The sequence below is a fragment of the Somniosus microcephalus genome, chromosome 32 (assembly GCF_052327205.1).
Source record: "Somniosus microcephalus isolate GS21.2 chromosome 32, FLI_Smic_1.0, whole genome shotgun sequence".
Lineage (NCBI taxonomy): Eukaryota > Metazoa > Chordata > Chondrichthyes > Squaliformes > Somniosidae > Somniosus > Somniosus microcephalus.
In genome coordinates, this window is record NC_141018.1 from 30312235 (window position 1) to 30340205 (window position 27971).

General features: G+C 48.5%; 1 protein-coding gene across 2 annotated transcripts in view; it reads right to left on the minus strand.

Moving 5' to 3' along the window:
• LOC147097359 (collagen and calcium-binding EGF domain-containing protein 1-like) overlaps nucleotides 1-27971 on the minus strand; it is a 182056-nt gene that overhangs the window by 33035 nt on the left and 121050 nt on the right. For both annotated transcript variants that reach the window (XM_085972272.1, XM_085972273.1), the window contains exons 4-5: nucleotides 11185-11319; nucleotides 5682-5819 (exon numbers count right to left, since the gene is read on the minus strand). In XM_085972272.1, coding sequence (XP_085828398.1) covers nucleotides 5682-5819; nucleotides 11185-11319 — 273 coding nt within the window. The remainder of the gene's footprint in view (nucleotides 1-5681; nucleotides 5820-11184; nucleotides 11320-27971) is intronic.

Sequence of the window (27971 nt, forward strand, 5' to 3'; positions counted from 1 at the left end):
CTCCTCCTCCACTGCTCAACCTTGATCCACTGCGGACCCACAATTTCTACCTAATCAAATCAGCAAAGGATGATGAAGGAATCACACATTTATGTCCCCATAAAGGTGTCTTATCGTATCTATCAGCTTTGGGATGATCTTGTATGAGCAATAAGATAAATTTAGCCTAATTACAGGAAACTTTCTATTTACCGGCACCTAAATAACCGGAAATCTCGGTTAACCGGCAAAATTCAGGAGTAGGTTCAGGTAAGTTTTATTACTTGCCTTCCTCGATCTGTTGCTGTGCAAGGGTGTGGCTGCAGCTGTTGCTAAGCTACAGAGATGCTTGGAACCTGTGGCCATTGTTCTGAACCTAGCAACAAGGTTTGTTGCTTTATACGGAGCTCTCAGCTCCGTATCTTTTACTATAGCGTTCGGTTATCCGGAATTTTTGATGAACCGGCACCACGTCGGTCCCGTCGGTGCCGGATAAAAAAAAGTTTCCTGTACATGTTACATAAATTGGAATCTACTTCTACTACCTGCCATGACACCAGTATTAAAAAGAAAAGTGATAAACTAAACATGGTCAAAGGTATGGAATTATTTCCTACATAATGAAGAGTAATACAGCCCAGTGTGTATTCCGAGACATTGGTTTGATATGATTGTGATAAAGTGCTTGAACTTGGTGTTTACGATTGGTGATGCCTCTCAATGTGCCAAGGTCTAATGTTATCCAGACTGTGCATCAACCTACTTGTAACAAGCATTTAACAGCCTTTTATTCCCAACTGCTGTAGTAAATCTCCCCTAGTGTTTCTACGGTAAGCTACAGTATGTGTTGCACATAGCAATTAAGATTGTTTCTATGATTGCTTCGGGACATAGAATTAGAGTAGATAGCTTCGAGTGAAGAGCTAACATTGTCACAGGCATAATGGAGTGAATGACCTCTCTCTGAGCTGCAGTTTCTATAATTCTATGATCAGAGGTGACAGGCGGACCTGGGATTTGAAAAGAATTTTATGCTCAGTGACTGTGAAGTATGGTGTTACATAGAAACATAGAAGATAGAAGCAGGAGTAGGCCATTCGGCCCTTCGAGCCTGCTCCGCCATTCAACGAGATCATGGCTGATCATCCAAACCCTAGCACCCGGTCCCTACACCGACAGCCATCCCACCCAAGCCCTATCCCCGTAACCCCGTGTTAAAGTATATGAAACTTAAACATGCAATAAAGGTCAGGAAAAGATCCAACTGGTCCAACAAGCCCATCCCACCCAGGTACAATGTGCTTTCTAATTAGCTTAGAAGATGACAACATAAGAAATAGGAGCAGGAGTCAGCCATACAGCCCCTTGAGCCTGCTCCGCCATTCAATAAGATCATGGCTGATTTTTGACCTCAACTCCACTTTCCCACCCGATCCCCATATCCCTTGATTCCCCTAGAGTCCAAAAATCTATCGTCTCAGCCTTGAATATACCCAACGACTGAGCATCCACAGCCCTCTGGGGTAGAGAATTTCAAAGATTCACCACCCTCTGTGATGAAATCTCTCCTCATCTCAGTCCTAAATGGCCGACCCCTTATCCCAAGACTGTGCCCCCCTGGTTCTAGACTCTCCAGCCAGGGGAAACAGCCTCTCAGCACCTACTCTGTCGAGCCCTCTCAGAATCTTAGATGTCTCAATAAGATCACATTCTTCTAAACCCCGGAGAGTTTGGGCCCAATCTACTCAATCTCTCCTCATAGGACAACTCTCTCAGCCCAGGGATGAATGTAGTGAATCTTCGTTACACCCCCTCTAAGGCAAGTATATCCTTCCTTAGATACAGAGACCAAAACTCTCAATAGATCTCCCAAGAACCCATTCAAAGAAGCGTGACTTTTTTTTATGCTACAGACCGATTTATAGTGCAGTGCGATCTTTAAACAAGATTTATGTTAACCGAGCTCCCATGGAGTTAAGCTGAGCAGTTCAATACTGTATAATGACAGACGCATCTTATCACATAATGAACAATCTAGTATTCTGCAGCTAAAGTGGAACTGTGTCTAAAGTGGCCTGTCCCTTTAACACCACAAAGTTTAATAGCTGCAAGGAAACATAGTCTACGGTCAGTAAGAGTTCATTGTTGTTCAGTGAGGGGAGTTTGCTGGTAGAAGGCACTTTGCAAATCCTCAGCTCGATATCATAGGAACAGGAGGAGGCCATTCAGCCTCTCCAGCCTGTTCCACTATTTAATTAGATCATGGCTGATCTGTATCTTAACTCCATCTACCCGCCTTGGTTCCGTTACCCCTAATACCCTGGCCTAAACAAAAATCTATCAATCTCAGTTTTGAAATGTTCAACTGACCCCCAGCCTCAACAGGCTTTTGGGGGTGAGAGTTCCAGATTTCCACTCCCCTTTGTGTGAAGAAGTGCTTCCTGACATCACCCTTGAACGGCCTGGCTCAGATTTTAAGGTTATGCCCCCTTGTTCTAGACTCCCCCCACCAGAGGAAATAGTTTCTCTCTATCGACCCTATTGAATCATCTTAAACACCTCAATTAGATCACCCCTTAATCTTCAGTACTTGAGGGAATACAAGCCCAGTCTATGCAACCTGTCCTCATAGTTTAACCCTTTTAGCCCCGGTATCCGTCTGGTGAATCTGCGCTGCTCCCCCTCCGAGGCCAGTCTATCCTTCCTGAGGTGCGGGGCCCGGAACTGAAAGCAGTGACTCCAGATTGGGTCTGATAGAATATCAGAAAAAGAGCCCACATCAAATGACTGTTCTTCTTATTTTTTATTTCTTTTGACACATTGGCCCAGATATTCCGATGCCTACGGGTGGGTACGCGCTGTGTACACAATCGTAGGGACATCGGAAATGCCGGTTTCAGGCATGCCAAGCGCATGCGCTGAAAACCGGCATTTCTGATCTGTCAAGAATGCTCTCGACAGATCGGACGCCTGCCCTGGAGAAGGGCCTCCGTGGGGAGAGAGTTCCGCTTTCTGCAGAACCTCCGCCCGCTGAAATCCCTTAAAAATCTTACGCCTGGTAAAAGCCTGCGTAAGGCCTGCTTTTACCAGGGTAAGAGTAGAAAAAAGTTTTTAAAAATGTTTTCACTGATTTATCATTTAAAAATACTTTTAAAAAGCTAAGTTTATTTTTAGCCCCGTAAAAAATTTAATTATTTTTTAAAAATTTTTGTTTAAAATTATTGTAATTTCAAGTCATTTTAAAAATGTGATTTAAAAAAATGTATTTAAAGTTTTACTATATTTTTTCATTGATCTCCATTCATATATTTGACAGGTCTTCCTGTCACGTGTATGAAGGGAGATTCCCTTCCGTGATTGGCTCCCGTGATCCCAGGGACGCTGTGAACCGCCTGCGCCTCTGGAATACGTGGGCCCTGCGCACTTGGTGAGTCCCAGGAGCAGAAGCGTGTGTGTCATGGGAGCCCTCAGGTATGGGCGCAGATTTTTCCAGATCGCAGACCTCCGCCCGCGGGAGGCCCGCGATCGGAAAATAAGGGGCCATTGACGTTTGAGATTTTGAATTATGATAGATATTCTCAAAAATGTTCCTACGGACTTGTGATTCTCCCATGGTCTCGGTTTTATACATTGCAACAGGCTGAGGGATTACAGCACCACCTCCGGAGCAGATACAAGTTACAGGCATTCTTGTCGTAGTTTGGGGTGAATTTCCCGTGGCTTCTCCCGCCCTGCCGCTGTAACTTTGGGCAGGTGTTTGGCAGAAACCCTGTTTGCGCCCGAAACAAGGGCTTCCGCCGAACTTACACTGAAGTTTCGGCAGCGGAGTTGGGGAGACCACGAGGAAATTCACCCCATTGATTTTTTTTTAGACAAGAGGTTGCAGCGCCACCTCTGGGGGGAAGTAAAAATAGCAAGTGTTACCATTCGAGGCATCGAGAACAAAAGCAAAAGACATGGCAGCTGTCTCCCATTCAGCCAGCACATTTCACACCTAATCCAGAGCCGTCTTTTGTCTCCACTAGTCCTATCACCATCTCGTCTCGTTTTGAATACCTCTTAATGTCTCTTCTCTTTTGTTCTCCCCCAGCCTGGCCTCTTAATCTATTTCATTCCCTGTGCCTCTTTAGTCTTGGTAAAGGGTTTTGACCCGAAACGTTGACTCTAATTCCTCTCCACGGATGTTGCCTGGCCTGCTGAGTTTTTCCAGCATTTTCTGTTGTTATTTCGGATTTCCAGCATCTGCAGTATTTTGCTATCGTACAAAAGCAAAGAAGCTCTGCTAAGCCTTTATAAGTCACTGGTGAGGTCTCACCCGGAGTATTGTGCCCAATTCTGGGCACCACACTTTAGGAAGGATGTCTTGGAGCAGGTGCAGAAGAGATTTACAAGAATGGCACCAGGGATGAGGGACTTCAGTTATGTGGAGAGACTGGAGAAGCTGGGATTGTTCTCCTTAGAGCAGAGAAGCTCAAAGGGAGACTTAATAGCTGTGATCAAAATTATGAGGGGTTTTGATAGAGTAGATAGGGAGAAACTGTTTCCACTGGCAGGAGTGTCGGTAAGATTCACCAGACTGATACCTGAGATGGCAGGAATGACGTATGAGGAGAGATTGGGTCGATTGGGCTTATACTCACTGGAGTTTAGAAGAATGAGAGGGGATCTCATTGAAACTTATAAACTTCTAACAGGACTAGACAGGCTAGATGCAGGAAGGCTGTTCCCGATGGTGGGGGAGTCCAGAACCAGGGGTCACAGTCTAAGGATAAGGGGTAAGCCATTTAGGACTGAGATGAGGAGGAATTACTTCACCCAGAGAGTGGTGAACCTGTGGAATTCTCTACCACAGAAGGCAGTTGAGGCCAATTCATTAAATATATTCAAGAAGGAGTTAGATATATTTCTTAAGGCTAAAGGGATCAAGGGCTATGGGGAGAAGGCAGGGACAGGGTACTGAGTTTGGATGATCAGCCATGATCTCATTGAATGGCGGAGCAGGCTCGAGGGGCCGAATGGCCTACTCCTGCTCCTATCTTCTATGTAACCAGAGGACATAAATTTAAGGTAATTGGCAAAAGAGCCAGAAGGGAGATGAGGAAACATCATATTACGCAGCGAGTTGTTGTGATCTGGAATACACTGCCCGAAAGGGCGGTGGAAGCAGATTCAATAGCAACTTTCAAAAGGGAATTGGATCAAGACTTGAAGAGGATAATTTGCAGGGCTACGGGGAAAGGGCGGGGGAGTGGGACTAATTGGAGCGCCCTTTCAAAGAGCCGGCATAGGCACGATGGGCCGAATGGCCTCCTTCTGTGCTGTATGATTCTATGATTCATTACAACATTACTGATTCATTTCAATGAACTTGGGGAATGACTACATTATTAACTGAAGGATTTCAGTATACTATAGATAGATATAATATCCTTATAACTTTCAACCCTTTATTAAAACTGAGAAAATTTGGCAAAACTGACTTTTTTCCTGATGAACTGTTTAAATTGTTTGAACTTTTTTCTTTAATACTGAACATATAAGCTTTAAGAACTAGATTTTTTTTTCCCCAAGTAAAAAATGATTTTAATCATCAATAATAATGATGATTTTATTTGAAACGGGGCAGATTTTTAAAAATGACTTTTACGCCATGTTGTTTTATAACGCCCATCAGATCAGTAAAAAGGAACATACTTCCTTACCATTAAAAGCTCTGAGACAGGACTTGCCATCAGTGAACAAGTAAAATCCTTCTCGGCACTCACATCTGTAGCTTCCGAGCGTGTTAGCACATTTGTAATCGCAAAGTGTGCCATTATTCATCGAACACTCGTCTATATCTGTGGAGAACAGCAGCAAATACGTGTTACTGGTCTAAAAATAGTAGGCATTCACCATCACTAAAACTAGGAGTGATTATCTGTCACATGGTGTAAAAATGCTGGCCCAGAATTTCCTGTAAATTTGTGCCCTAACGACTGGCAGCGTAATGACGATATCTGGTGCAAAAAGATTGAGGATGTTTTGGCGTAAGTGACCCGCGCCCGTTCCTACCTAAAGGTCAATTGGACCGGAGGGGGCGTGCGGCACTACTTTTAGATTTCGGGGTTTTATCGAACCATTGTCTCATTCAAGAAGATTTTTAAAAATTCAATCTTGGGATGTGGGCGTCGCTGGCAAGACCAGCATTTATTGCCCATTCCTAATTGCCCTTGAACTGAGTGGCTTGCTAGGCCATTTACTAATAGGCAGTTAAGAGTCAACCACATATAGGCCAGACCGGGTAAGGGTGGTAGATTTCCTCCCCTAAAGGACATTAGCGAACCAGTTGAGTTTTTATGACAACCCGGTAGTTTCATGGTCACCCATTACAGATAATTGCTTTTTGATACCAGATTTATTTAGCTGAATTTAAATTCCCCAGCTGATGTGGTGGGATTTGAATTCATGTCTGCAGATCATTAGTCCAAGTCCCTGTGATTACTAGTTCAGTAACATAACCACAATGCTACCGCACTACATTCAACAAGAGGACAGCGGTTCCCATAAGCGAACCCTATCCACTACCATTCGGAAGATGGATCTTCCTTATGAAGTGCCTTGGCAGAGGTGCATACCCAGGGATTAACAGTGACTTCACTTGCAGTCATACTGAATTTAGTGTATTTGACACTACACTTCATAATAACAGATATTTTACTTATATTCCATGGGTTTATCAGTTACAGCAACAAATATATTTATTTATAATTTAAATAATGATGTGAAGCACTAAAATAAAAAAACGCAAAAAATATATTTATGAACACAAGTATAAGGAAGTCCACAATCGGTCAATTACCCTTTGTAGGAACATTTGTGTTACCATAAAATCACTGCGAAACAATAAGAAAAGGTCTTTCCCTGAATGTGGATGATCAGCCATGATCTCATTGAATGGCGGAGCAGGCTCGAGGGGCCGAATGGCCTACTCCTGCTCCTATCTTCTATGTTTCTATGTTTCTATGAATGACAAATTTAGTCTCCTTTCATCTTCTTCTTTAAGCTTCATTATCACATTGCTGTTTGTGGGAGCTTGCTGTGCGCAAATTGGCTGCCACGTTTCCCACATTACAACAGTGACTACACTTCAAAAAGTACTTCATTGGCTGTAAAGCGCTTTGGGATGTCCCGGTGGTCATGAAAGGCGCTATATAAATGCAAGTCTTTCTTTCTTTCATTCGTCTCACGACCTCTCCTAAAATTCAAACAAATGTTTTTTTCATAAGATTCCCACCATCTCAATGTCGCTGCAATTTGATGGCGAACAAACACTTTGGTGCTTTCTTAGGCTTATTCCTGAGTCCCGTTCAAAAGGTATTTCACACAACCACGCAGAACAGTGATGCATATCCTGCGGGACGTGGACCATCTCACAATATGGTGTCAGTTGTATAACCTTAAGAAAGCATTTCACGTTAAAGATCCATAGCTGTTAATTCAACCAGGGAATGAGGCCTGTTTGATCTTTTGATCAACTGACATGGTTTCCTCTCTAATTAAACAAAGCAGGTCATTCGCACTTTGCAACAATCACTAATTTGTTTTATACAAGCTGCAATGCAACACTAAGGTATAGATCAGGCTTATTCAGATCTCTGGGACGTCTGCGTTCCATTCCTCAAAGCAGTACAATGGAAACGATGCACGCTGATTAAAAGAATTTGCATTTATTACAGTTACGAGCTGTGAAAGCGCTGTTAATAGAAAGAAAGACTGGCATTACTACAGCGCCTTTCACGACCACTGCACATCTCAAAGCGCTTTACAGCCAATGAAGTACTTTTTGAAGTGTAGTCACTGTGGTAATGTGGGAAACGTGGCAGACAATTTACGCACAGCAAGCTCCCACAAACAGCAATTTAATAATGACCAGATAATCTGTTTTTGTTATGTTGGTTGAGGGATAAATATTGGCCGGGACACCAGGGAGAACTCCCCCTGCTCTTCTTCAAAATAGCGCCGTGGGATCTTTTACGTCCACCTGAGAGAGCAGACGGGGCCTCGGTTTAACGTCTCATCCAGAAGACGGCACACTCCGACAGTGCGGCGCTCCCTCAGCACTGCACTGGGAGTGTCAGCCTAGCTTTATGTGCTCAAGTCCCTAAAGTGGGACTCGAACCCACAACCTTCTGACTCAGAGGCGAGGGTGCTGCCCAGAGCCACGGCTGACACTATCACATTAAGATCAGCGACATGTTTCTCATTACATTTTGCCAAATTGCGAGATGACTTCAGAGGCAAAAAGCTAACGACGATCATAGAAACATAGAAGATAGGAGCAGGAGTAGGCCGTTCGGCCGCTCGAGCCTGCTCCGCCATTCAATGAGATCATGGCTGATCATCCAAATTCATCTTGTCCCTGCCTCTCCCCATATCCCTTGATCCCTTTAGCCTTAAGAAATATATCTAACTCCTTCTTGAATATATTTAATGAATTAGCCTCCACCGCCCTCTGTGGCAGAGAATTCCACAGGTTCACCACTCTCTGGGTGAAGAAATTCCTCCTCATCTCTGTCCTAAATGGCTTAGCCCTTATCCTTAGACTGTGACCCCTGGTTCTGGACTCCCCCACCATCGGGAACATCCTTCCTGCATCTAGTCTGTCCATGCCTGACAGAATTTTATAGGTTTCAATGAGATCCCCTCTCAATCTTCTAAACGTCATTCCTGCCATCCCAGGTATCAGCCTGGTGAATCTTCGCTGCACTCCTTCCATGGCAAGAACATCCTTCCTCAGATAAGGTGACCAAAACTGCACACAATACTCAAGGTGCGGTCTCACCAAGGCCCTGTACAACTGCAGCAAGATCATTCCCGGTGTCAGGAATTTTAAGCGATGAGACAAGGTTCAGGAAGGTTTTCATTTAGAAAAAAGTTAATCCGAACACATTACTCACTGCGAGCAAAAGGGTTCAAATAACAGGAGGCATAAGTTGAAAAACGAGGGAGTTGTAGTAATATGAGAGGTGAGGCGGAACACCTTCCCCCAAAGAATAATAGAGTTATGGACAAGTCAACTGGAAAGGTCATCCAGACGGACTGAGTAAATCAATTCAAGAGGCAATTACATGTGTTTCTGGAGAGACAAAGGATTGAAGGATATGGACGGGTAGCTGGGATTGATTTGTCAAAAGGTGACAAGCCAGTGCAATTCCTGACTCTCGTGTTGCACTACAATCTGGTTTGAAGAATCACATTACACGTGGCTTTGCAAAAGATGGCACAAGCATGCTCCTGTTTATTACCGTCTCGTCAGAGTTAAAATGACATCGATGGTACAAGTTATGAATAACTTTTTTTTATTAATGCGGACGTCAAACAAACGAAATAAAGATGGTGAATTTAAGATTCCGTAGTTCCGATCACTCCAGACCTCAATTTGGGACTCGGGCACAGTTCCAGTGGTGCCAGCTGCCCTCTAGATCTTCATCTAAGTGGCTATTCTTCATTTGTTGACGTAGACGGCAAGTGCGGGCAAACTATTTTATCGTGAGGGCCATCACAAATGGCCCCTAATCCGGTCCTCGCCCAATGCCCACATACATACAGGCCCAGAAATTTGGGTCGGGGGCTTCCCGCGGGTGCAAGCCCCCGACCTGCACTTACCTAGCGCGCCGGCCGTTGAGCTGTGGGCCCGCGTGGGATTCCGATCCTGGGCCTGCTCCAACTGCCGGCGCGCAGTGCTTGCGTATCCCAGGGGCGCAGTTAGTTCGAAGCGTCCCCTGGGATCATGTGGGCCATGGACAGCCAATGGTAGCAGGGAATCTGTATTCATAGATTTGACAGGAAGACCTGTCAAAACTATGAATACAATTCAGCCCCAGAACATCACTAAAACTTCAAATAATTTTTTTTAAAACATCAAATTTTTAAAATAACTATAAATTACATAAAATAACTATTTTAAACAATAATTTAAATTTTTGAAAAAATTAATTACATTTTCTAACGGGGCTAAAAATAAACTTACCTTTCTTTAAAGTATTTAAAAATAATAAACCTGTGGAAAAAATGTTTTAATTTTACTTAATTCACCACTTACCTTGTTAAACGCAGGCCTTGCGACTGCTTTTTACAAGCGTAGCTCCTGGAGACTTACCCTCCCGGAGAAACCTGCAAAAAAAACGGAAGTTCCAGGCGTACGCGCTGCCTCTCCGGCGCACGCGTTCGACCTGTGAACCCCTTCCTTTAAGGGAACGGAAGTTCCGGTTTCCCGCGCATGCGCAGTGCATGCACGAAACCGGCACTTTCGTTGGGCCTACGCGTGAGTACCCAACGATTACTCACCCGTGGGGACCTGAATTTCTGGCCCATACAGTTTCCAGCGCGGGTCAATTGATAGTGATCAGGAGTACTAGGAACCCTGGCCAATTGTCCCCTGCTTGGCACAGGGCCTAATTGGAACACCCTCCACCACCATCCCAGCCGAGACCAGCTAACTTAGGACAGCCTGTACGTTCAATATGTGACTTTCCTTGTCCGTATGGCTTCAGGCAGCGTATTTGCTAACTGTGCCTTTGGGGCACCTGCTTGATAATTTGGTCTGGGCACCACACTTTAGGAAGGATGTCAAGGCCTGGGAGAGGGCGCAGAGGAGATTTACCAGAATGGTTCCGGGGTGCGGGACTTCAGTCATGTGGAGAGACTGGAGAAGCTGGGATTGTTCTCCTTGGAGCAAAGAAGGTTAAGGGGAGATTTAATAGAGGCGTTCAAAATCATGAAATCAATAAGGAGAAACTGTTTCCACTGGCAGAAGGTTGGGTAACCAGAGGACACAGATTTAAGGTAATTGGCAACATGAGGTGACATGAGGAGACATTTTTTTATGCTGCGTATTATTATGATCTGGAATGCACTGCCTGTGTAATGAACCGGCACAGGCACAATGGGCCGCATGGCCACCCGCTGTGTTGTAAGATTCTACGATAATATCAATTTCAATTTCAATTTTATTGGTCACATAACTAAATACAAGAAGTGTAATCTAGTCAGTGAAATGCTTTTTTCTTGACGAGCTGAGAGCATCAAGCAGCGAGAACACTGAGCTGCCTGGTACGCACAGAGCTCGTTGTAGCATCTAAAATGATAAAAATACATAGGGATGCAATATTTCATTAACAAGACTGTAGATCAGCATCTTTTGAATAAAATTAAAGATCTCACCTAAGCAATAGGGCGTCTGATGATTTCTATGTCGCTCTCGGTCAAAGCGATATCCCGGGTAACATGTGCAGACAACGCGTCCAAAATTATCACTGCATTGCTGTTCGCAGGGTGAGCCAGCACAGACATCAGTATCTGGAGATGAAGAAAATGCCAAGTCAGCAATGGAAGATCTCCAACACTTCATGAATGTTCCCAATGTTTCGGCAATGAGGTTAGATTGATGCAACAGGTTCTGTTTGGCACTGAAACGTCCCAGTGTACAGACACCAAGATTCAAGAGAGTAGGAGTGATGATGGGATAAATCTAGTGGTTACAAACAATGACGGACAGGTAAAGACCCTCAGGTCCATCCACCTTGTCCCACACAATCGCGACACCTTGTGTATCCCAATATATACACTCCGCCCCACCCGAAGCCATGTGATCTCCTGGGAGAGGCAAAAAAAAACAGATAAAAAAAACCCAGGCCAATTTGAAGGGAAAAATCTAGGAAATTCCTCTCCCACCCATCTAGGCGATGGAAACTAGTCCAGGAGAATTCCCTGCAGTACCCACCTTCTTTAAGAGGGGATCTCCGCCCCAACCAGAAACAGGTCCAGCTCTCGCTTGATGGAATTCAGTGAATCAGCGTCCACCGCACGAGAAGGCAGCCTGTTCCAGAGGTCCACGATTCTCTGGGAGAAGAACCACCTCCTGACATCAAGTTGGGGTTTTTAAATGTATGTGGCTTACATAAGAACATAAGAAATAGGAGCAGGAGTAGACCATTTGGCCCCTGGAGCCTGCTCCGCCATTCAATGGCCCAGAACTTGGTGTCGGGGGCTTGCCGCGCGTGCAAGCCCCCGATGTGCGCTCACCCTGCGCGCCGACATCTGAAACCTGGCCCGCAGTGGATTTCCTTTCAGTGGCCAGGTTCTGATGTCGGCGCGCTGTGCTAACCTGATCCAGCGGCGTAGTTAGTGCGATGTGCCGGCTGGGATCAGGTGAGCACTGTTCAGCCAATCAGGGGAGGGGAAACTTCATTCATAAGTTTGAGAGTAAGAACTGTCAAACTCATGAGAAGTACTGCACCCCAAAACACTACTTAAACTTTAAATAAAATTAAAAAAAACATCCCAATCATTAAATTAAGTATAAATAAGTCAAAAAAAATAATTTAAACAATAATTTTTTTTTTTGAAAAAAATAAATTTTTAATAAAAAGGGTCTAAAACTAAACTTACCTTATTGTAGATTCTTTAAAATAATAAACCTGTGGAAATTTTTTTTCTAAATTGCACTAAAACACCACTTACCTGTAAAAATAAATACTTACGTGTGCTTTTTACAAGCGTAAAGCCTTTAGACATGCGCAAATCCCCCAAAACAGAGGAAATCCAAGACGCACGCGCTGCCCCCTACAGCGCATGCGCTAGCCTCTTCAACTCTTGGGTTAGAGGAGAGGAAATGCCGGTTTTCAGCGCATGCGCTGTGCATGCTGAAAACTGGCATTTCCTCCGGCCAGATGCGTGAGTACCCCTTCCGTACTCACGCGTTTGGGGAGGAATTACTGCCCCAATAAGATCATGGCTGATCTGATCTTGGCCTCAACTCCATTTCCCTGCCTGCTCCCCATAACCCTCGACTCCCTTATCGTTCAAATATCTGCCTATCTCCACCTTAAATATATTCACTGACTCAGCCTCCACAGCTCTTTGGGGAAGAGAATTCCAAAGATTCACGACCCTCTGAGAGAAGAAATTCCTCCTCATCTCCGTCTTAAATGGGTGCCCCCTTATTCTGAAACTATGGCCCTTAGTTCTAGATTCCCCCACGCAGAAGGAAAGATGAAGAGAGTTGAGGATTGAGGTCCAGGGAATGAATAGGTTAGAGTAGAAGATGGTGGACGAGGTGTTGATTTCAACACAACAAGGATGCAACAAAGAGGGCGGGAATATGGGACTATTGGAGCTTGGGAGAAATAAGAGGAAATGTGGAACTTTCTACCACAAGGAGTGGTTGAGGCGAATAGCAGAGATGCATTTAAGGGGCAGCCAGATAAACACGAGGGAAAATGGAATAGAAGGATATGTTGATGGGGATAAAGAAAGAAATGAAAAAAAGACTTGCATTTATGTAGTGCCACGTGTCAGCCAGTGGTTCAGTTGGTAGCACACTCGCCTCTGAGTCAGAAGGTCATGGGTCCACTCCAGGGACTTGAGCACAAAAATCTAGGCTGACACTCCCAGTGCGGTACTGAGGGAGTGCTGCACTGTCGGAGGTGCCGTCTTTCAGATGAGATGTTAAACCGAGGCCCCGTCTGCTCTCTCTCGGGAGGACGTAAAAGATCGCAGGGCCACTATTTCAAAGAAAAGCAGGGGAGTTCTCCCCGGTGTCCTGGGGCCAATATTTATCCCTCAACCAACATAACAAGAACAAATTATCAGGTCATTATCACATTGCTATTTGTGGGAGCTTGCTGTGCGCAAATTGGCTGCTGCGTTTCCTACATTACAACAGTGACTACACTCCAAAAAGTACTTCATTGGCTGCAAAACTCTTTGGGACATCCGGTGGTCGTGAAAGGCGCTATAGAAATGCAAGTCTTTCTTTCTTTCAGGATGTCCTAAAGCGCTTTACAGCCAATGAAGTACTTTTGAAGTGTGGTCACTGTTGTAATGTAGAAAATACAACACCCACTTTGCGCACAGCAAGCTCCCACAAACAGAAATGTGATAAATGACCAGATAATCTGTTTTAATGGTGTTGGTGGAGGGGATAAATATTGGCCAGGGCTCAAAAGAGTCTCATTTTCTATGCCCACCTGAGAGGGTAGGCTCGGCTTTGATTTATCTCCTTATTCGAAAGAAGGCACCTGCCAACAGTGCAGCACTCCCTCGGTACTGCACTGGAGTGCCAAGCTGGATTTTATGTGATCAGCTCTCTGGAATGGGAGCTCGAACTGAGCAACCTTCTGCCTCAGAGGCGAGAGTGTTGCCAACAGAACCACCGGCTGACACAGGGGGAATGCAACCAAACCTTGTGAGGCTCATTCCGGTGGAGGAACACTCGGGGGGGGCGGGGGGGGGGGGTGATTTTGTCAATGGGGGCGTGTTGGAGGCGGGGCTGCTGCTTGTCGGGTTTTAGTCCCGCCTCCATCGACTTGTGGCCAACCCACGCCATTTTCCCTTGATTGACCTAGTTAAGACCGACCCAGTCAAAAAAAACTTTTGACAGCTGAAATTGTCATCGTTTGACAGCTTTGAGAAGCTTCTGCCAGATACCAGGCACCAGATTCTGCCATTTTCCCCAGCAGTCCCGCCGCCAAACCCGCCTCCCCAGGGCTGGCAAAATCGCCCCCTAAGTTCCAACACTAACTGAGAGTGGGATTTGTACTGTGAGTTCCCCAAGCCAGAAGCCAAAGCTGTAGTAGGATAGCTGCTGGCAAAGAGCCAAATTTTTTAAAGGAAAAATTCCTTTGCTGCACGTGTAATAAAATCTGCCCGATCATTCACTATTTCTTTGTTTTGCCTGAAGCAATTCTCTACAGAGCACTGCAGTCTCCTGATTCCGATGCCTCTGCTGATTGGTCAGGCTAGTTTGGACTGGGGAGATGCAAATCGTACTGGATTGGAGATACAGGCAGGGCCAGCCAGCCTTTCTATCGTGGTGGCATCCACCTACTTAGCAGCTCAGCTGGGAATTGATGGAATTCGCCACACTCACAAGCGGGTAGCAGTTTCGACCGCTCCCATGGCTCAAACATGCAAGCGTCGAGGTGTTAAGCGAGTCCTCACGCACAGCAAGGGTTGTTTAGATTTGCTAAGATAAAGTTTACAGCTGGCGCAGGGACAACCCAGTGGAATTATGCTTCATGCGACAGAGAAACAACAGGAAGGAGGAATAAAAAAAAAAGATCAATAGGTTAACAGAGTCCATAAATACCTGCCCTTACCTTTTAACAATCTAAACTCAGGTATTATGCAATAATTTAATTGCATGACAGGACTAGGAAGACAGCTTGAAGTTTCACACGCTAAAGTGCCTTCTGGCACAATACAATTCGATGGAATGCTTCCAAAATGTTGCAGTAAACGAGGGCATCCAACTTACCAAGCGGCATTTTTCATTCATGGATTGTCGTAAATTATGTTCTGTTTTGTACAGTTCCCATTTCTTGTGCTTTGCCTTTCTCTGCAACCTTCTCGCCCGCTCGTTAACAACAACAACAACTTGCATTTATACCGCGCCTTTTAGCGTAGTAAAACACACTCCACAGCAGCACTTATCAAACGACACTTGACACCGAGCCACAGAAGGAGATATCAGGGCCGGTGACCAAAAGCTTGGCCACAGAGGTAGGTTTTAAGAAAAGAAAGAAAGACTTGCCATTTCTTTAGCGCCTTTCACGACCACCGGACGTCCCAAAGCGCTTTACAGCCAATGAACTACTTTTTGAAGTGTGGTCACTGTTGTAATGTAGGAAACGCGGTAGTCAGTTTGCGCACAGCAAGATCCCACAAACAGCAATGTGATAATGACCAGATTGACGTAAGAAAACTACTAGGCACTTGGTCTAAGCGTTAAACAAAGCTTTAATCAACTGTTTTACAACATGGAGGTCTAGTTGTGTCCTTCACTAGTTCCTGTTAAGAATGTCCTGCGCAAGCTGGGCCCGTGCCTGAGTATTTATACTCTCCCTGGACAGCGCCACCCGCAGGCCGCTCAGTATTATTTCATAAGTCTTGCTTTCATGAATGACTGATTCATGTCACAGATCATCTGTTTCTTTGTTATGTTGGTCGAGGGATCAATATTGGCCCAGGATTAAGGAGCGTCTTAAAGGAGGAAAGAGAGGTGGAGAGGCGGAGAGGTTTAGGGAGGGAATTCCAGAGCTTAGAGTCTCGGCTGCTGAAGGCACGGCTGCCAATGGTGGAGCGATTAAAATCGGAGATGCTCAAAAGGCCAGAATTAGGGTTGTGGGGCTGGAGGAGATTACAGAGATAGAGAAGGAGGGGGTGCGGGGGGAACGAGGCCATGGTGGGATTTGAAAACAAGGATGAGAATTTTAAAACTGAGGTGTTGCTGGGCCGGGAGCCAATGTAGGTCAACGAGCACAGAGGTGACGGGTGGACGGGACTTGGTGTGAGTTAGGACACGGGCAGCAGAGTTTTATATGCATGTATTTCTCAATGGGGGAGGGGGTTGGTTGGGGGGGGGTTTGGGGTCGGTGACTATGGAGCCAAGATTGGAGGAAAGAGGAATTTGAAGATAAAGCTACTTCAAATCATAGAATGATACAGCACAGGAGGCCATTCGGCCCATCGTGCCTGTGCCGGCTCTTTGAAAGAGCTCTCCAATTAGTCCCACTCCCCCCTGCTCTTTCCCCAGAGCCCTGCAAATTTTTCCTTTTCAAGAACTTATCCAATTCTCTTTTTAAAGTTACTATTGAATCTGTTTCCACCCCGCCCCCCACCCAACCTTTCAGGCAGCGCGTTCCCGATCACTACAACTCGCTGCGTAAAAAAATGTTTCCTCACCTCGCCTCTGGTTCTTTTGCTAATCCCCTTAAATCGGTCACCGACCTTTCTGCCACTGGAAACTGTTTCTCCTTATTTGCTCTATCAAAGGCTTCTTCGGCAGCACCTCCCCAACCCGCGGCCTCTTCCACCTAGAAGGACAAGGGCAGCAGACGCATGGGAACACCACCACCTCCAAACTCCCCTCCAAGTCACACACCATCCTGACTTGGAAATATATCCGGCCGATCCTTCATCGTCGCTGGGTCAAAATCCTGGAACTCCCTCCCTAACAGCACTGTGGGAGCACCTTCACCACACGGACTGCAGCCGTTCAAGAAGGCGGTTCATCACCACCTTCTCAAGGGGCAATTAGGCATGGGCAATAAATGCTGGCCTTGCCAGCGATGCCCACATCTCATGAACGAATAAAAAAAAAACCTCCACGATTTTGAACCCCTCTATCAAATCTCCTCTTAAGTAAAGAAAAGAAAGAACTTGCATTTATATAGCGCCTTTAACAATGTCCCAAAGCACTTTACAGCCAAGGAAGTACTTTTGAAGAGTAGTCACTGTTGCAACATGACAGCCAATGTGCGTACAGCAAGCTCCCACAAACAGCAATGAGACGAATGACCAGATGATCTGATTATTTTAGTGAAGTTGGATGAGGAATAAATATTGGCCAGGACGCTGGGGGGGAATCACTCTCCTGCGAATAGCGCCGTGGGATTTCTTTTTACACTTATCTGCGAGTACAGCCGGGCCCCATTTTAACTCCTCATCCAAAAGACGGCACCTCTGACAGTGCAGCGCTCCCGCAGCACTGCACTGGTAGCGTCAGCCTAGATGTTTGGGCTCAAGTTTCCAGAGTGGGATTTGAACCCACGACGTGCTGACTCAAATGCAATGGTGCTCCTTCGCTCCTTCTTAGGCAGTCCCTGGGAACCGAGGATGACTTGCTTCCACATTAAAAATGAGTTTGCAGGTGACTGATTAGTCCAATGCGGGACCTACAGCCTCTGTCACAGGTGGGGCAGACGGTGGTTGAAGGGGCGGGTGGGTGGGGTGCTTGGGTTGACGTGCGCTCCTTGCGCTGCCTGCGCTTGGCTTCCGCTTGCTCCCGGCAAAGAGACTCGAGTTGTTCGGCGCCTTCTCGGATGCTTCTCCTCCACTTTGTGCGGTCTTGGGCCAGGGATTCCCAGGTGTCGGTGGGGATGTTACACTTTTTCAAGGAGGCTTTGAGGGTGTCCTTGAAGCGTTTCCTCTGCCCACCTGGAGCTCTCTTGCCGCGCCGGAGCTCCGAGTAGAGCGCTTGTTTTGGGAGTCTCGTATCGGGCATGCGGACAATGTGACCCGTCCATCGGAGCTGATCGAGCGTGGTCAAAGCTTCGATGCTGGGGATGTTGGCCTGAGCGAGAACACTGACGTTGGTGCGCCTATCCTGCCAATGGATTTGCAGGATCTTGCGGAGGCAGCGTTGGTGGTACCTCTCCAGTGCTTTGAGGTGCCTGCTGTACAAATGGTGAAGCTCACTGAGCCACAGCTGATGCCTTAAAAGTGTCTCGGACAAAACCTTAAATTCACAGTCGCAACTTAATAGCTACTGTGCATGCAAAGGCAACAACAACAACTTGCATTTACATAGCGCCTTTTTCATAGTAAAACATCCCCAGGCATTTCACAGGAGCGATTACCAAACAAAGTTTGACACCGAGCCACATAAGGAGATATTAGGACAGGTGACCAAATGCTCGATCAAAGAGTTAGGTTTTAAGGAGCGTCTTAAAGGAGGAAAGAGAAGTAGAGCGGTTTAGGGATGGAATTCCAGAGTTTAGGGCCCAGGCAGCTGAAGGCGCGGCCGCCAATTGACGGTGCGATGAAAGTCAGGGAGGCGCAAGAGGCCAGAATAGGAGGAGCGCGCAGATCTCGGAGGCTTGTGGGGCTGGAGGAGGTTACAGAGATAGGGAGAGGGGGGGGCGAGGCCACGGAGGGATTTAAAATCAAGAATGAGAATTCTAAAATCGAGGCGTTGCAGAACTTTCCCAGTTGCGGCCGCCAGTGATTTTAATCCCATCCTGCAGGGTCAAGGGTCAAGTGCAATTAGAAGCAGCTCCACACAATAATAAATGTTTATCAATGTAATCACTGTGCAAACAAAAGCCAAATAGACCCAAACACTTCCTTAAAGCCTTAAGTGTTAGGCTAATATCATGTAAATTTACTGGCAGAGGTTCTAGACAGCTTTGACAATGCAGACAATTGAAAGAAAAACTACGCTAAGGTACTACAATAAAAAGCCACAAAAAACCCTATGTAAACCTTCCCCTCCTCCCATGCCACCTTTTGATCGATTCACCAACACAATGATTTGCTGTAAGCAGTTTTAACTTTAATGCCAGATATTCCTTTGTGCAATAAACAGCCTCCTTTTATCTCGCCACCCACACCCCCCCCGTCCCCCCACCCGCCCTCCACTCCACTACCAATTGATTTGCTTCCTCCTTGGCCTTTTAAGTTGTTCCTAGTCACACCTGATCTTTCAAACGTTTTGAAAATGTTTCACAACAACCAGCCACAATGGCTTTCCAGCGTACTGCTCTGTGGTGTGGCTTCGCGACCAAAAGCCCAAATCCGTCTGGTTAAGCAGCCTCACCATTTGCTGAGAGTTTGCAAGGGTAGTGACTTCCAACAGCAAGCAAGCCCAAAAAACAATTACGAGGATGACTTTGGGAAAATAGAATTTGTGTACGTGTGCATATGTGCATGCGCGCACATGTGTGCAAATGTGTATATGTCATAGAAAGAAAGGCTTGCATTTATATAGCGCCTTTCACAACCACCAGATGTCTCAAAGCACTTTACAGCCAATGAAGTACTTTTTGAAGTAGAGTCACTGTTGTAATGTGGGAAACGCAGTAGCCAATTTGCGCACAGCAAGCTCCCACAAACAGCATTGTGATAATGACCAGATCATCTGTTTTTTTTGGTTATGTTGGTTGAGGGATAAATATTGGCCCCAGGACACCGGGGATACAGGAAACTTTGTGATATCCGGCACCGACGGGACCGGCGTGTTGCCGATCTATCAAAACTGCCGGACATACAAAGTTAATGTTGAAGCATACGGAGGTTTTCATCTCCGTATCTGACAACAAACACTGTTGCTTAGCAACAGCTTCTAAAGAGTCGGCTGCAGCTGCAAGTGTCTGTAGCTGAAGCTGTTGCTATAGCTACAGACCTTGCAGTGGCTGACTGGGAAAAAAAAAGAACGAGATCTAAAAAAACTTACAGAAAACGGCTCCTGATTTTTGCCGTTAGATTGAGTATTCTGGACATACAACCTCCGGATAAACCAAAGTTTCCTGTAACTCCCCTGCTCTTCTTCAAAATAGTGCCACGGGAACCTTTACGTCCATCTGAGAAAGCAGATGAGGCCTCAGTTTAAAGTCTCATCTAAAGGACGGCACCTCCGACAGTGCAGCACTCCCTCAGCACTGCACTGGAGTGTCAGCCTAACTTTATGCGCTCAAGTCTCTGGAGTGGGACTTGAACCCACAACCTTCTGACTCAGAGGCAAGGGTGCTACCCACTGAGCCACAGCTGACACTGTGACATAGAGACATAACGGCACAGAAGGAGGCCATTCGGCCCATTGAGTCTGTGCCGGCTCTCTGTAGAACAATCCAGTCAGTCCCATTCCCCCGCTCTATCCCCGTAGCCCTGCAAGTTTATTTCCCTCAAGTGCCCATCCAGTCTCCCCTTGAAAACATTGAGGCCTAGAAATTCAGTTAGGGGCGCCCAGCTCGCCTGGGTGCCGGAATTACCGCTGCGCGCGGAGCCACTTGCGCCAGCGGGATATTCAGTTTCAGCGCCTCAAGTGGAAGCTGGCCGCTAAACAAGGGTTTCGGCACCCCGCTTGGGGCGCTGAAACTGAATATCGGCATGCAAAGTGCCGCAGCGCCACCCGCTGCGGCACGGCAGCCTGCGGTACTGCAGGCCTTCCTCTCAGTCTTAAGGGGGAGGTGCCTGCAACAGCGCGATCCCCGCTCGCGAGTGCCGGCAAATGAGCCCGGCACCAAGGAGAAGTGCCGGGCTCTCTGGAAACAGCCGGCAATGCCGCGGGGGGGTGGTGAAGGAGGCCGGGGACGGAGGTGTGGGCAGGCGGCCGCCGAAAAAGCGGCCGGCCGCACCTCCACCTTAACTCGCCGCACTACCGGCACAGGTAGGCCCCGTGTACCGGTCGCTGATTGCGGCCGGCGCGGGGGAGGCGGCAGCAACCAAATATGGCCAGCGGGGCGATAGCGGGGCGCTGCGCACACCGATGACGTCATCGGTGGCGGCGCAGCGCTACTGGCTAACGCCGCCATTAGCGCCCCGCTAAATATCGCGGTAGGTTTGCACAGTGGCGCAAAAGCCCTCTTTGGGCGCAAACTGGTGGCGCAGGCCACTGAATTTCTAGGCCTGAGTGTCTCCGCTTCCACCACTTCCGTCGGCAGCGAATTCCAGGTCCTCACCACTCGCTGCGTAAAAAAGTTTTTTCTCACATTCCTCCTGTATCTCTTGCCCAAAACCTTAAATCTGTGTCCCCTAGTCCTTGTACCATCAACTAGTGGGAACAGCCTTTCCCTGTCTAGCCTATTCAAACCCATCATAATCTTGTACACCTCGATCAAATCACCCCACAACCTCCTTTGCTCTAATGAAAACAAATCCAGCTTCTCCAACCTGTCCTTGTAGCTAAGATTCCCCCATCCTCGGAACCATTCTGGTAAATCTCCTCCACACCCTCTCAAGGGCCTTCACATCCTTCCTAAAGTGTGGTGACCAGAACTGGACGCAATACTCCGGTTGTGGCCTAACCAGCGCTTTATAAAGGTTCAGTATAACTTCTCTACTTTTGTACTCAGTCCCTCTATTTATGAAGCCCAAGATCCCATAAGCTTTGCTGACCACTCTCTCAATATGTCCCACCACCTTCATGGACCTATGACCTGTGTGTGCGTGTGTGTGTGCGTGTGTGTGTGTGTGCGCGTGTGTGTGTGTGCGTGTGCGCGTGTGTGTGTGTGTGTGTGTGTGTGTGTGCGTGTGTGTGTGTGTGTGTGTGTGTGTGTGTGTGTGTGTGTGACTAGTAGTTCCACTTCAATAAAAAACGATGTTCTTTGTGCAATATCATCATGCCTAAGTGCCATTAATCCCTGGCACTTCATTGACTCTCTGCTGCTGGACACTGCGGGAAAGCAAGAGAACGCTATGGAGTTGTGGCTTGTCCAGCACTCATAGCAGGAGTGAAAGACCTCTATTATAGTGACACTGACCTTTCAATAGAGGGGTTTTGTTCTTGCTATGGATTTTGGGATAGCAATAGTTCCATTTATTGCATATCTGTCCATTGTTGGTGTGACGCAATGTTCACAGCTCGTGGTTGAAATCTGACACATAGGGCTCGATTTTTACTGAGCCGTGGAGCCAGGCTTGGAGGCGTGCGGGGGGTTAAAATCCCAAAATCAGGGGTCCCGAACCCATCCTGCCCCCAACCCGCCTCCATGCCAGTTTCAAAGGAGGCGGGTACCCGACCCACACTGGGACCCGCCTCCCCGAGGCAGGAAGAGGATTAGTGCCAATTAACTGCCTGTTAACAGGTAGTTAACAGGCAGATTTTAGCCTAAGCCCTATTTTTTATGTTGAAGTGTGAGATTCCTGACGGCTCCAAACCACGCCAAGTTAGCGAGGCGGGCCGTCGGTGTGGTAAACCACTTTTATCGTTCACTATCGTTACACTATAGTTATCACTGTTGTATTGTTATCACTGTTCTCACTGTTGTATCACTATACGAGGTCGCCTCTTGTCGCGCTGTTATACCTGGGCTGACCACCTCCGACTCCGCCCATGGCTCCACCTACCTGCCCAGGTATAAAGGTAGTCGACTGGCTGGTATTCCTCCTTGTTGGACCCGATCACCCACGAGGGTGGGCTCTGTTATTTAGTCAATAAAAACCTTTAGTTACGTTCCTAACTTGTCGCTTTTTATTGGACGAATTGATAGGTATATCAATTTTATTGACTAAATTTTAAAGATGTCTACTACTGGCCAGCCAGAAGCCCTCCCAGAAGCACAGCCACAGCAGCTTTCAGACACCGGGCTACACCAGCCACACCAGCCGGCTTGGCTGCAAGCCCTCAAACCACCGTACCTGGATCTAAACCCACAGGCAGCAAACTCAGCCCTCGACTTCAAACACTGGCTGGGCTGCTTCGAATCCTACCTGGAAGAATCCGGCGTCCCTCAGAGATCCAAACTAAGAGTTCTGAACGCCCAAGCGAGCCCGAGAGTATACGCACTCATCCAGGACATGACTACATACGAGGCCGCTATCAACCTACTGAAACAGCAGTACCGGAGCCCGGTAAATTACATGTACACCAGGCACCTCCTAAGATCCCGCCCGCAACAGCCAGGAGAGTCTGTAGCTGAATTTTTATGGGCGCTAAAAGCACTCGGCAGGAACTGTGACTTTAAAGCGGTGACGGCTGTTGAAAATACGGAAGATAATATCCGCGATGCCTTTGTGAAAGGCCTACGGTCCGACTACTCACGGCAAAGACTGCTTGAAGCTAAAGACCTCGACCTGGACAAAGCTGAAGCCCTCGCTCTCTCCCTAGAGGTGGCCCATCAGGACCAGGAGGCGTTTTCCAGGTACTGCTCGCGACCCTGGGACTCGGGCCCGACTCCTACCGCAATACCCTTTGCAGCGCCGCCCCCGGGACCTACCTCAGCGTCGGACCCGACCGGGACCGCCACCCCCGGTACCGGCTCCGACATCGGGCACCCGCGATCGGGCCGCCGGCTGCTTCTTTTGCGGCCAGGAGAAGCATCCGAGGTCGCGCTGCCCAGCCAGGAACTCTACCTGCTCAACCTGCAGGAAGAAAGGCCACTTCTCTAAGGCCTGCAGGAGCGGATCTTCAGAGGCCAGCAGTGCCTCATGCGAACTGTGGGGGCGGCCATCTTCTTTCAAGGCAACTGAGGCCAGCATCCCCACACGTGAGTCATGGGGCGGCCATCTTTGATCAAGGCAACCGACCCCAATAGTGCCTCATGTGAGTTATGGGAGCAGCCATCTTCTCCGCCATTTTGTCCTACCTCGTGGGAGACGCCATTTTACCCACCACGCCCGACTGCCACCGGGCCTCCGGACCCGACGACCGCCTCGCCCGCAGACGACAACGACTCGCTTACCTACACACTAGCCTCCGTCACTCTGGATCAAGCCCGCCCACACCACCTGTCCAAGTCGATGATGGACATCAAAGTAAACGGCCACGCCACGACCTGCCTGTTCGACAGCGGAAGCACGGAGAGCTTCATCCACCCAGACACGGTGAGCCACTACTCCCTCCCTGTCCTGCCAACGCGCAACCGAATCTCGATGGCATCGAGGTCCCACGCCACGGACATTAGCGGCTACTGTGTTGTGACCTTGTCGGTTAAGGGTACGGAGTATAAAAATTTTAAACTCCTCGTCCTCCCCCAGCTCTGCGCTGCCGTCCTACTAGGGCTGGACTTCCAATCCCACCTCCAAAGTGTAACCCTAGCATACGGTGGACCCCTCCCCCCACTCACAGTCGACAACCAGCGAATGTTAAACCGCCCACCGCGTAACACCTGCAGCCTATCCACCCTCAAGGTGCCGCCACCTTCCCTGTTCGCTAACCTCACCCCCGACTGCAAACCCGTCGCTACCAAGAGCAGGCGGTACAGCGCTGGGGACAGAGCCTTCATTAGCTCTGAGGTGCGGCGCCTCCTAAAAGAGGGCATTATCGAGGGGAGCAACAGCCCCTGGCGTGCCCAGGTCGTGGTCGTTAAGACCGGCGATAAAAATCGCCTGGTCATCGACTACAGCCAGACCATAAACAGATACACCCAGCTGGACGCATACCCCCTTCCCCGCATATCTGACATGGTCAATCAGATTGCACAATACCGCGTATTCTCGACCATCGACCTTAAGTCGGCCTACCACCAACTCCCTATCCACCCCGAGGACCGCCAGTACACCGCCTTCGAGGCGAATGGGCGCCTATACCACTTCCTTAGGGTCCCCTTCGGTGTCACCAACGGGGTCTCGGTCTTCCAAAGGGAGATGGACCGGATGGTTGACCAGAACGGACTGCAGGCCACATTCCCCTATCTAGATAACGTCACCATCTGCGGCCGCGACCGGCAGGACCATGACGTGAATCTGGAGAAATTCCTCCGTACGGCCCAACGGCTGAACCTCACCTACAATAAGGAGAAATGTGTGTTTAACACCTCGCGCCTTGCCATCCTTGGCTGTGTAGTAGAGAACGGACTCATCGGCCCCGACCCCGAAAGAATGCGCCCCCTCATGGAGCTACCCCTCCCCCACTGCCCTAAGGCACTTAAGAGAACCCTGGGGCTCTTCGCCTACTATGCCCAATGGGTGCCCAATTATGCGGACAAAGCCAGACCCCTCATGAAGTCCACATCCTTCCCCCTCACGGAGGAAGCGTGCGCGGCCTTCTCCCTCATCAAGGGAGACATAGCCAAGGCCACAATGCATGCAGTGGATGAGTCCATCCCCTTCCAAGTGGAGAGCGATGCATCCGACTTCGCCCTAGCCGCTACCCTTAACCAGGAGGGGAGGCCGGTGGCCTTCTTCTCAAGGACCCTACAGGGCCCCGAGATCCGACACTCGTCGGTCGAGAAGGAAGCCCAGGCAATTGTGGAGGCGGTATGGCGCTGGAGGCATTACCTGGCAGGCAAACGATTTACCCTCCTCACCGACCAACGTTCGGTTGCTTTCATGTTTAATAACAAGCTGAGGGGCAAAATCAAGAATGACAAGATCTTGAGGTGGAGAATCGAGCTATCCACCTACGATTATGATATCTTGTACCGGCCAGGTAAGCTGAACGAACCCCCTGATGCTCTTTCACGAATTACATGCGCCAGCACGCATATTGATAGACTTCAGACCCTCCACAATGACCTCTGCCACCCCGGGGTCACCAGACTTTACCATTTCATTAAGGCCCGCAACCTGACCTACTCCATCGAGGAGGTCAGGACCATGACCAGGAACTGCCAGACCTGCGCCGAGTGCAAACCGCACTTCTATAGGCCGGACAGAGCAAGCCTGATCAAGGCCACCCGCCCCTTCGAGCGCCTGAGCATCGACTTTAAGGGGCCTCTACCGTCATCTGACCGCAATGTGTACTTCCTCAACATCGTTGATGAGTACTCCCGTTTCCCTTTTGCCTTCCCCTGCCCAGACATGACCAGTACCACGGTCATCAAGTGCCTGAACGACCTCTTCGCCTTGTTCGGGTTCCCGAACTATATACATAGTGACCGGGGCTCCTCCTTCATGAGCGAGGAACTCCGTCAGTTCCTACTAGCGAGAGGTATTGCAGCAAGTAGGACCACCAGCTACAACCCCCGAGGGAACGGCCAGGTGGAAAGAGAGAACGCGACGGTATGGAAGGCCGTCCTCTTAGCCTTAAAGTCTAAGGGCCTCCCAACCTCCCGCTGGCAGGAAGTCCTCCCGACAGCGCTGCACTCCATCCGGTCACTACTTTGCACTGCCGTTAACGCCACCCCCCATGAACGAATGTTTGTTTTCCCCAGGAAGTCGACTACGGGAACCACTCTACCAACCTGGCTGACCTCTCCGGGGCCCGTCTTGCTGCGAAAGCACGTGAGGGCCCATAAAACGGACCCCCTGGTCGAGAGGGTGAACCTCCTGCACGCCAACCCCCAGTACGCCTACGTGGCTTACCCAGACGGGCGGGAGGACACTGTCTCCTTACGAGACCTCGCACCCTCGGGCACTCCGGAGACACCACCTTTACCCCCCCCCACCACCCCCCCAATTCCAGCCCAGGTAGACGGCATGCCGGAACCCCACGAGCCTTCGCCGACCACGCAGACACCAGCATTAACACCGGATAATGCAGCACCGCCGCTGCGACGATCAGAGAGGCTTACGAGGCCTCCGGACAGACTGACATACCAGAACTGGTAGTACACTTCACCCCGCCGGACTCAAATCTAAACAAGGGGTGAATGTGGTAAACCACTTTTATCGTTCACTATCGTTACACTATAGTTATCACTGTTGTATTGTTATCACCGTTCTCACTGTTGTATCACTATACGAGGTCGCCTCTTGTCGCGCTGTTATACCTGGGCTGACCACCTCCGACTCCGCCCATGGCTCCACCTACCTGCCCAGGTATAAAGGTAGTCGACTGGCTGGTATTCCTCCTTGTTGGACCCGATCACCCACGAGGGTGGGCTCTGTTATTTAGTCAATAAAAACCTTTAGTTACGTTCCTAACTCGTCGCTTTTTATTGGACGAATTGATAGGTATATCAGTCGGGCTGAAGGGCTTGGAGGGGTCGAGATGTCCGGTGTTCAGGCGCGTGATGGGTGCATGAGTGAAGAGGTAAGTGTGTTTGGTGTGTGTAAAGTGTTTAAAGAAGTTCTACTAACCTTTACTTACCTTTACAGCCTTCCTTCCTTCAGGTCTCGGGAGTCCCTCATCTCATCGGCACAGAAAGCAGAATGGCTGCGAGCTGTCAAAAATTGCCACATTCAGCTTTCTGTTCCGGGGAGATCTCAAAATCATCCTGCGAGGAAGGAATTAACTTAGAGTACAGATTGTCAGTGTTTGACAGCTTCAAACAGCTGTGAAACGCTGATATTTCATCTGTCAAACGGTCTTGACAGATGAAATATCAATCTGAGACGTCACCTGTTGCCAGGTGGCCCTTAATTGGCCTGCTGAGCCAGCTGGGCGAGCTCAACAAGGTTAATCAGGGGAAAATCGCGTGGGTTGGCCACAACTCGATGGAGGCGGGACTACAACCCTGAAAGTTGTAGTCCCGCCTCCTACCCGACTCCTCAATGAAAATCCAGCCCCTTGAGTCCAATATTGACTTGTAACATTGAAAATGCTTCTTTCAGTGTTTTACAACACAGCAACAATCTGACTGGTCTTTTGGAACAATAGGGGAAAAATTGGGTGGCGCCACTTCTGGGGCGCTAACGTCGCCGGGGCGCTAAAAGTTAGGTGAGGCGCTACTGGAAGCGCTCCCTCTCCTGCTTGGGGCCGCTACTACTGAAGTTCGCGGCGCTACGTGCAAGAGCACCATGTGCGGCGGCACGGAGCACCGCGTCATTGCAGGCCTCCTCCTCCGATTAAAGGCGAGGGGCCTAGCGCTGCGCGCACCGGGGCCCTGCTGGACCACCGGGGATCG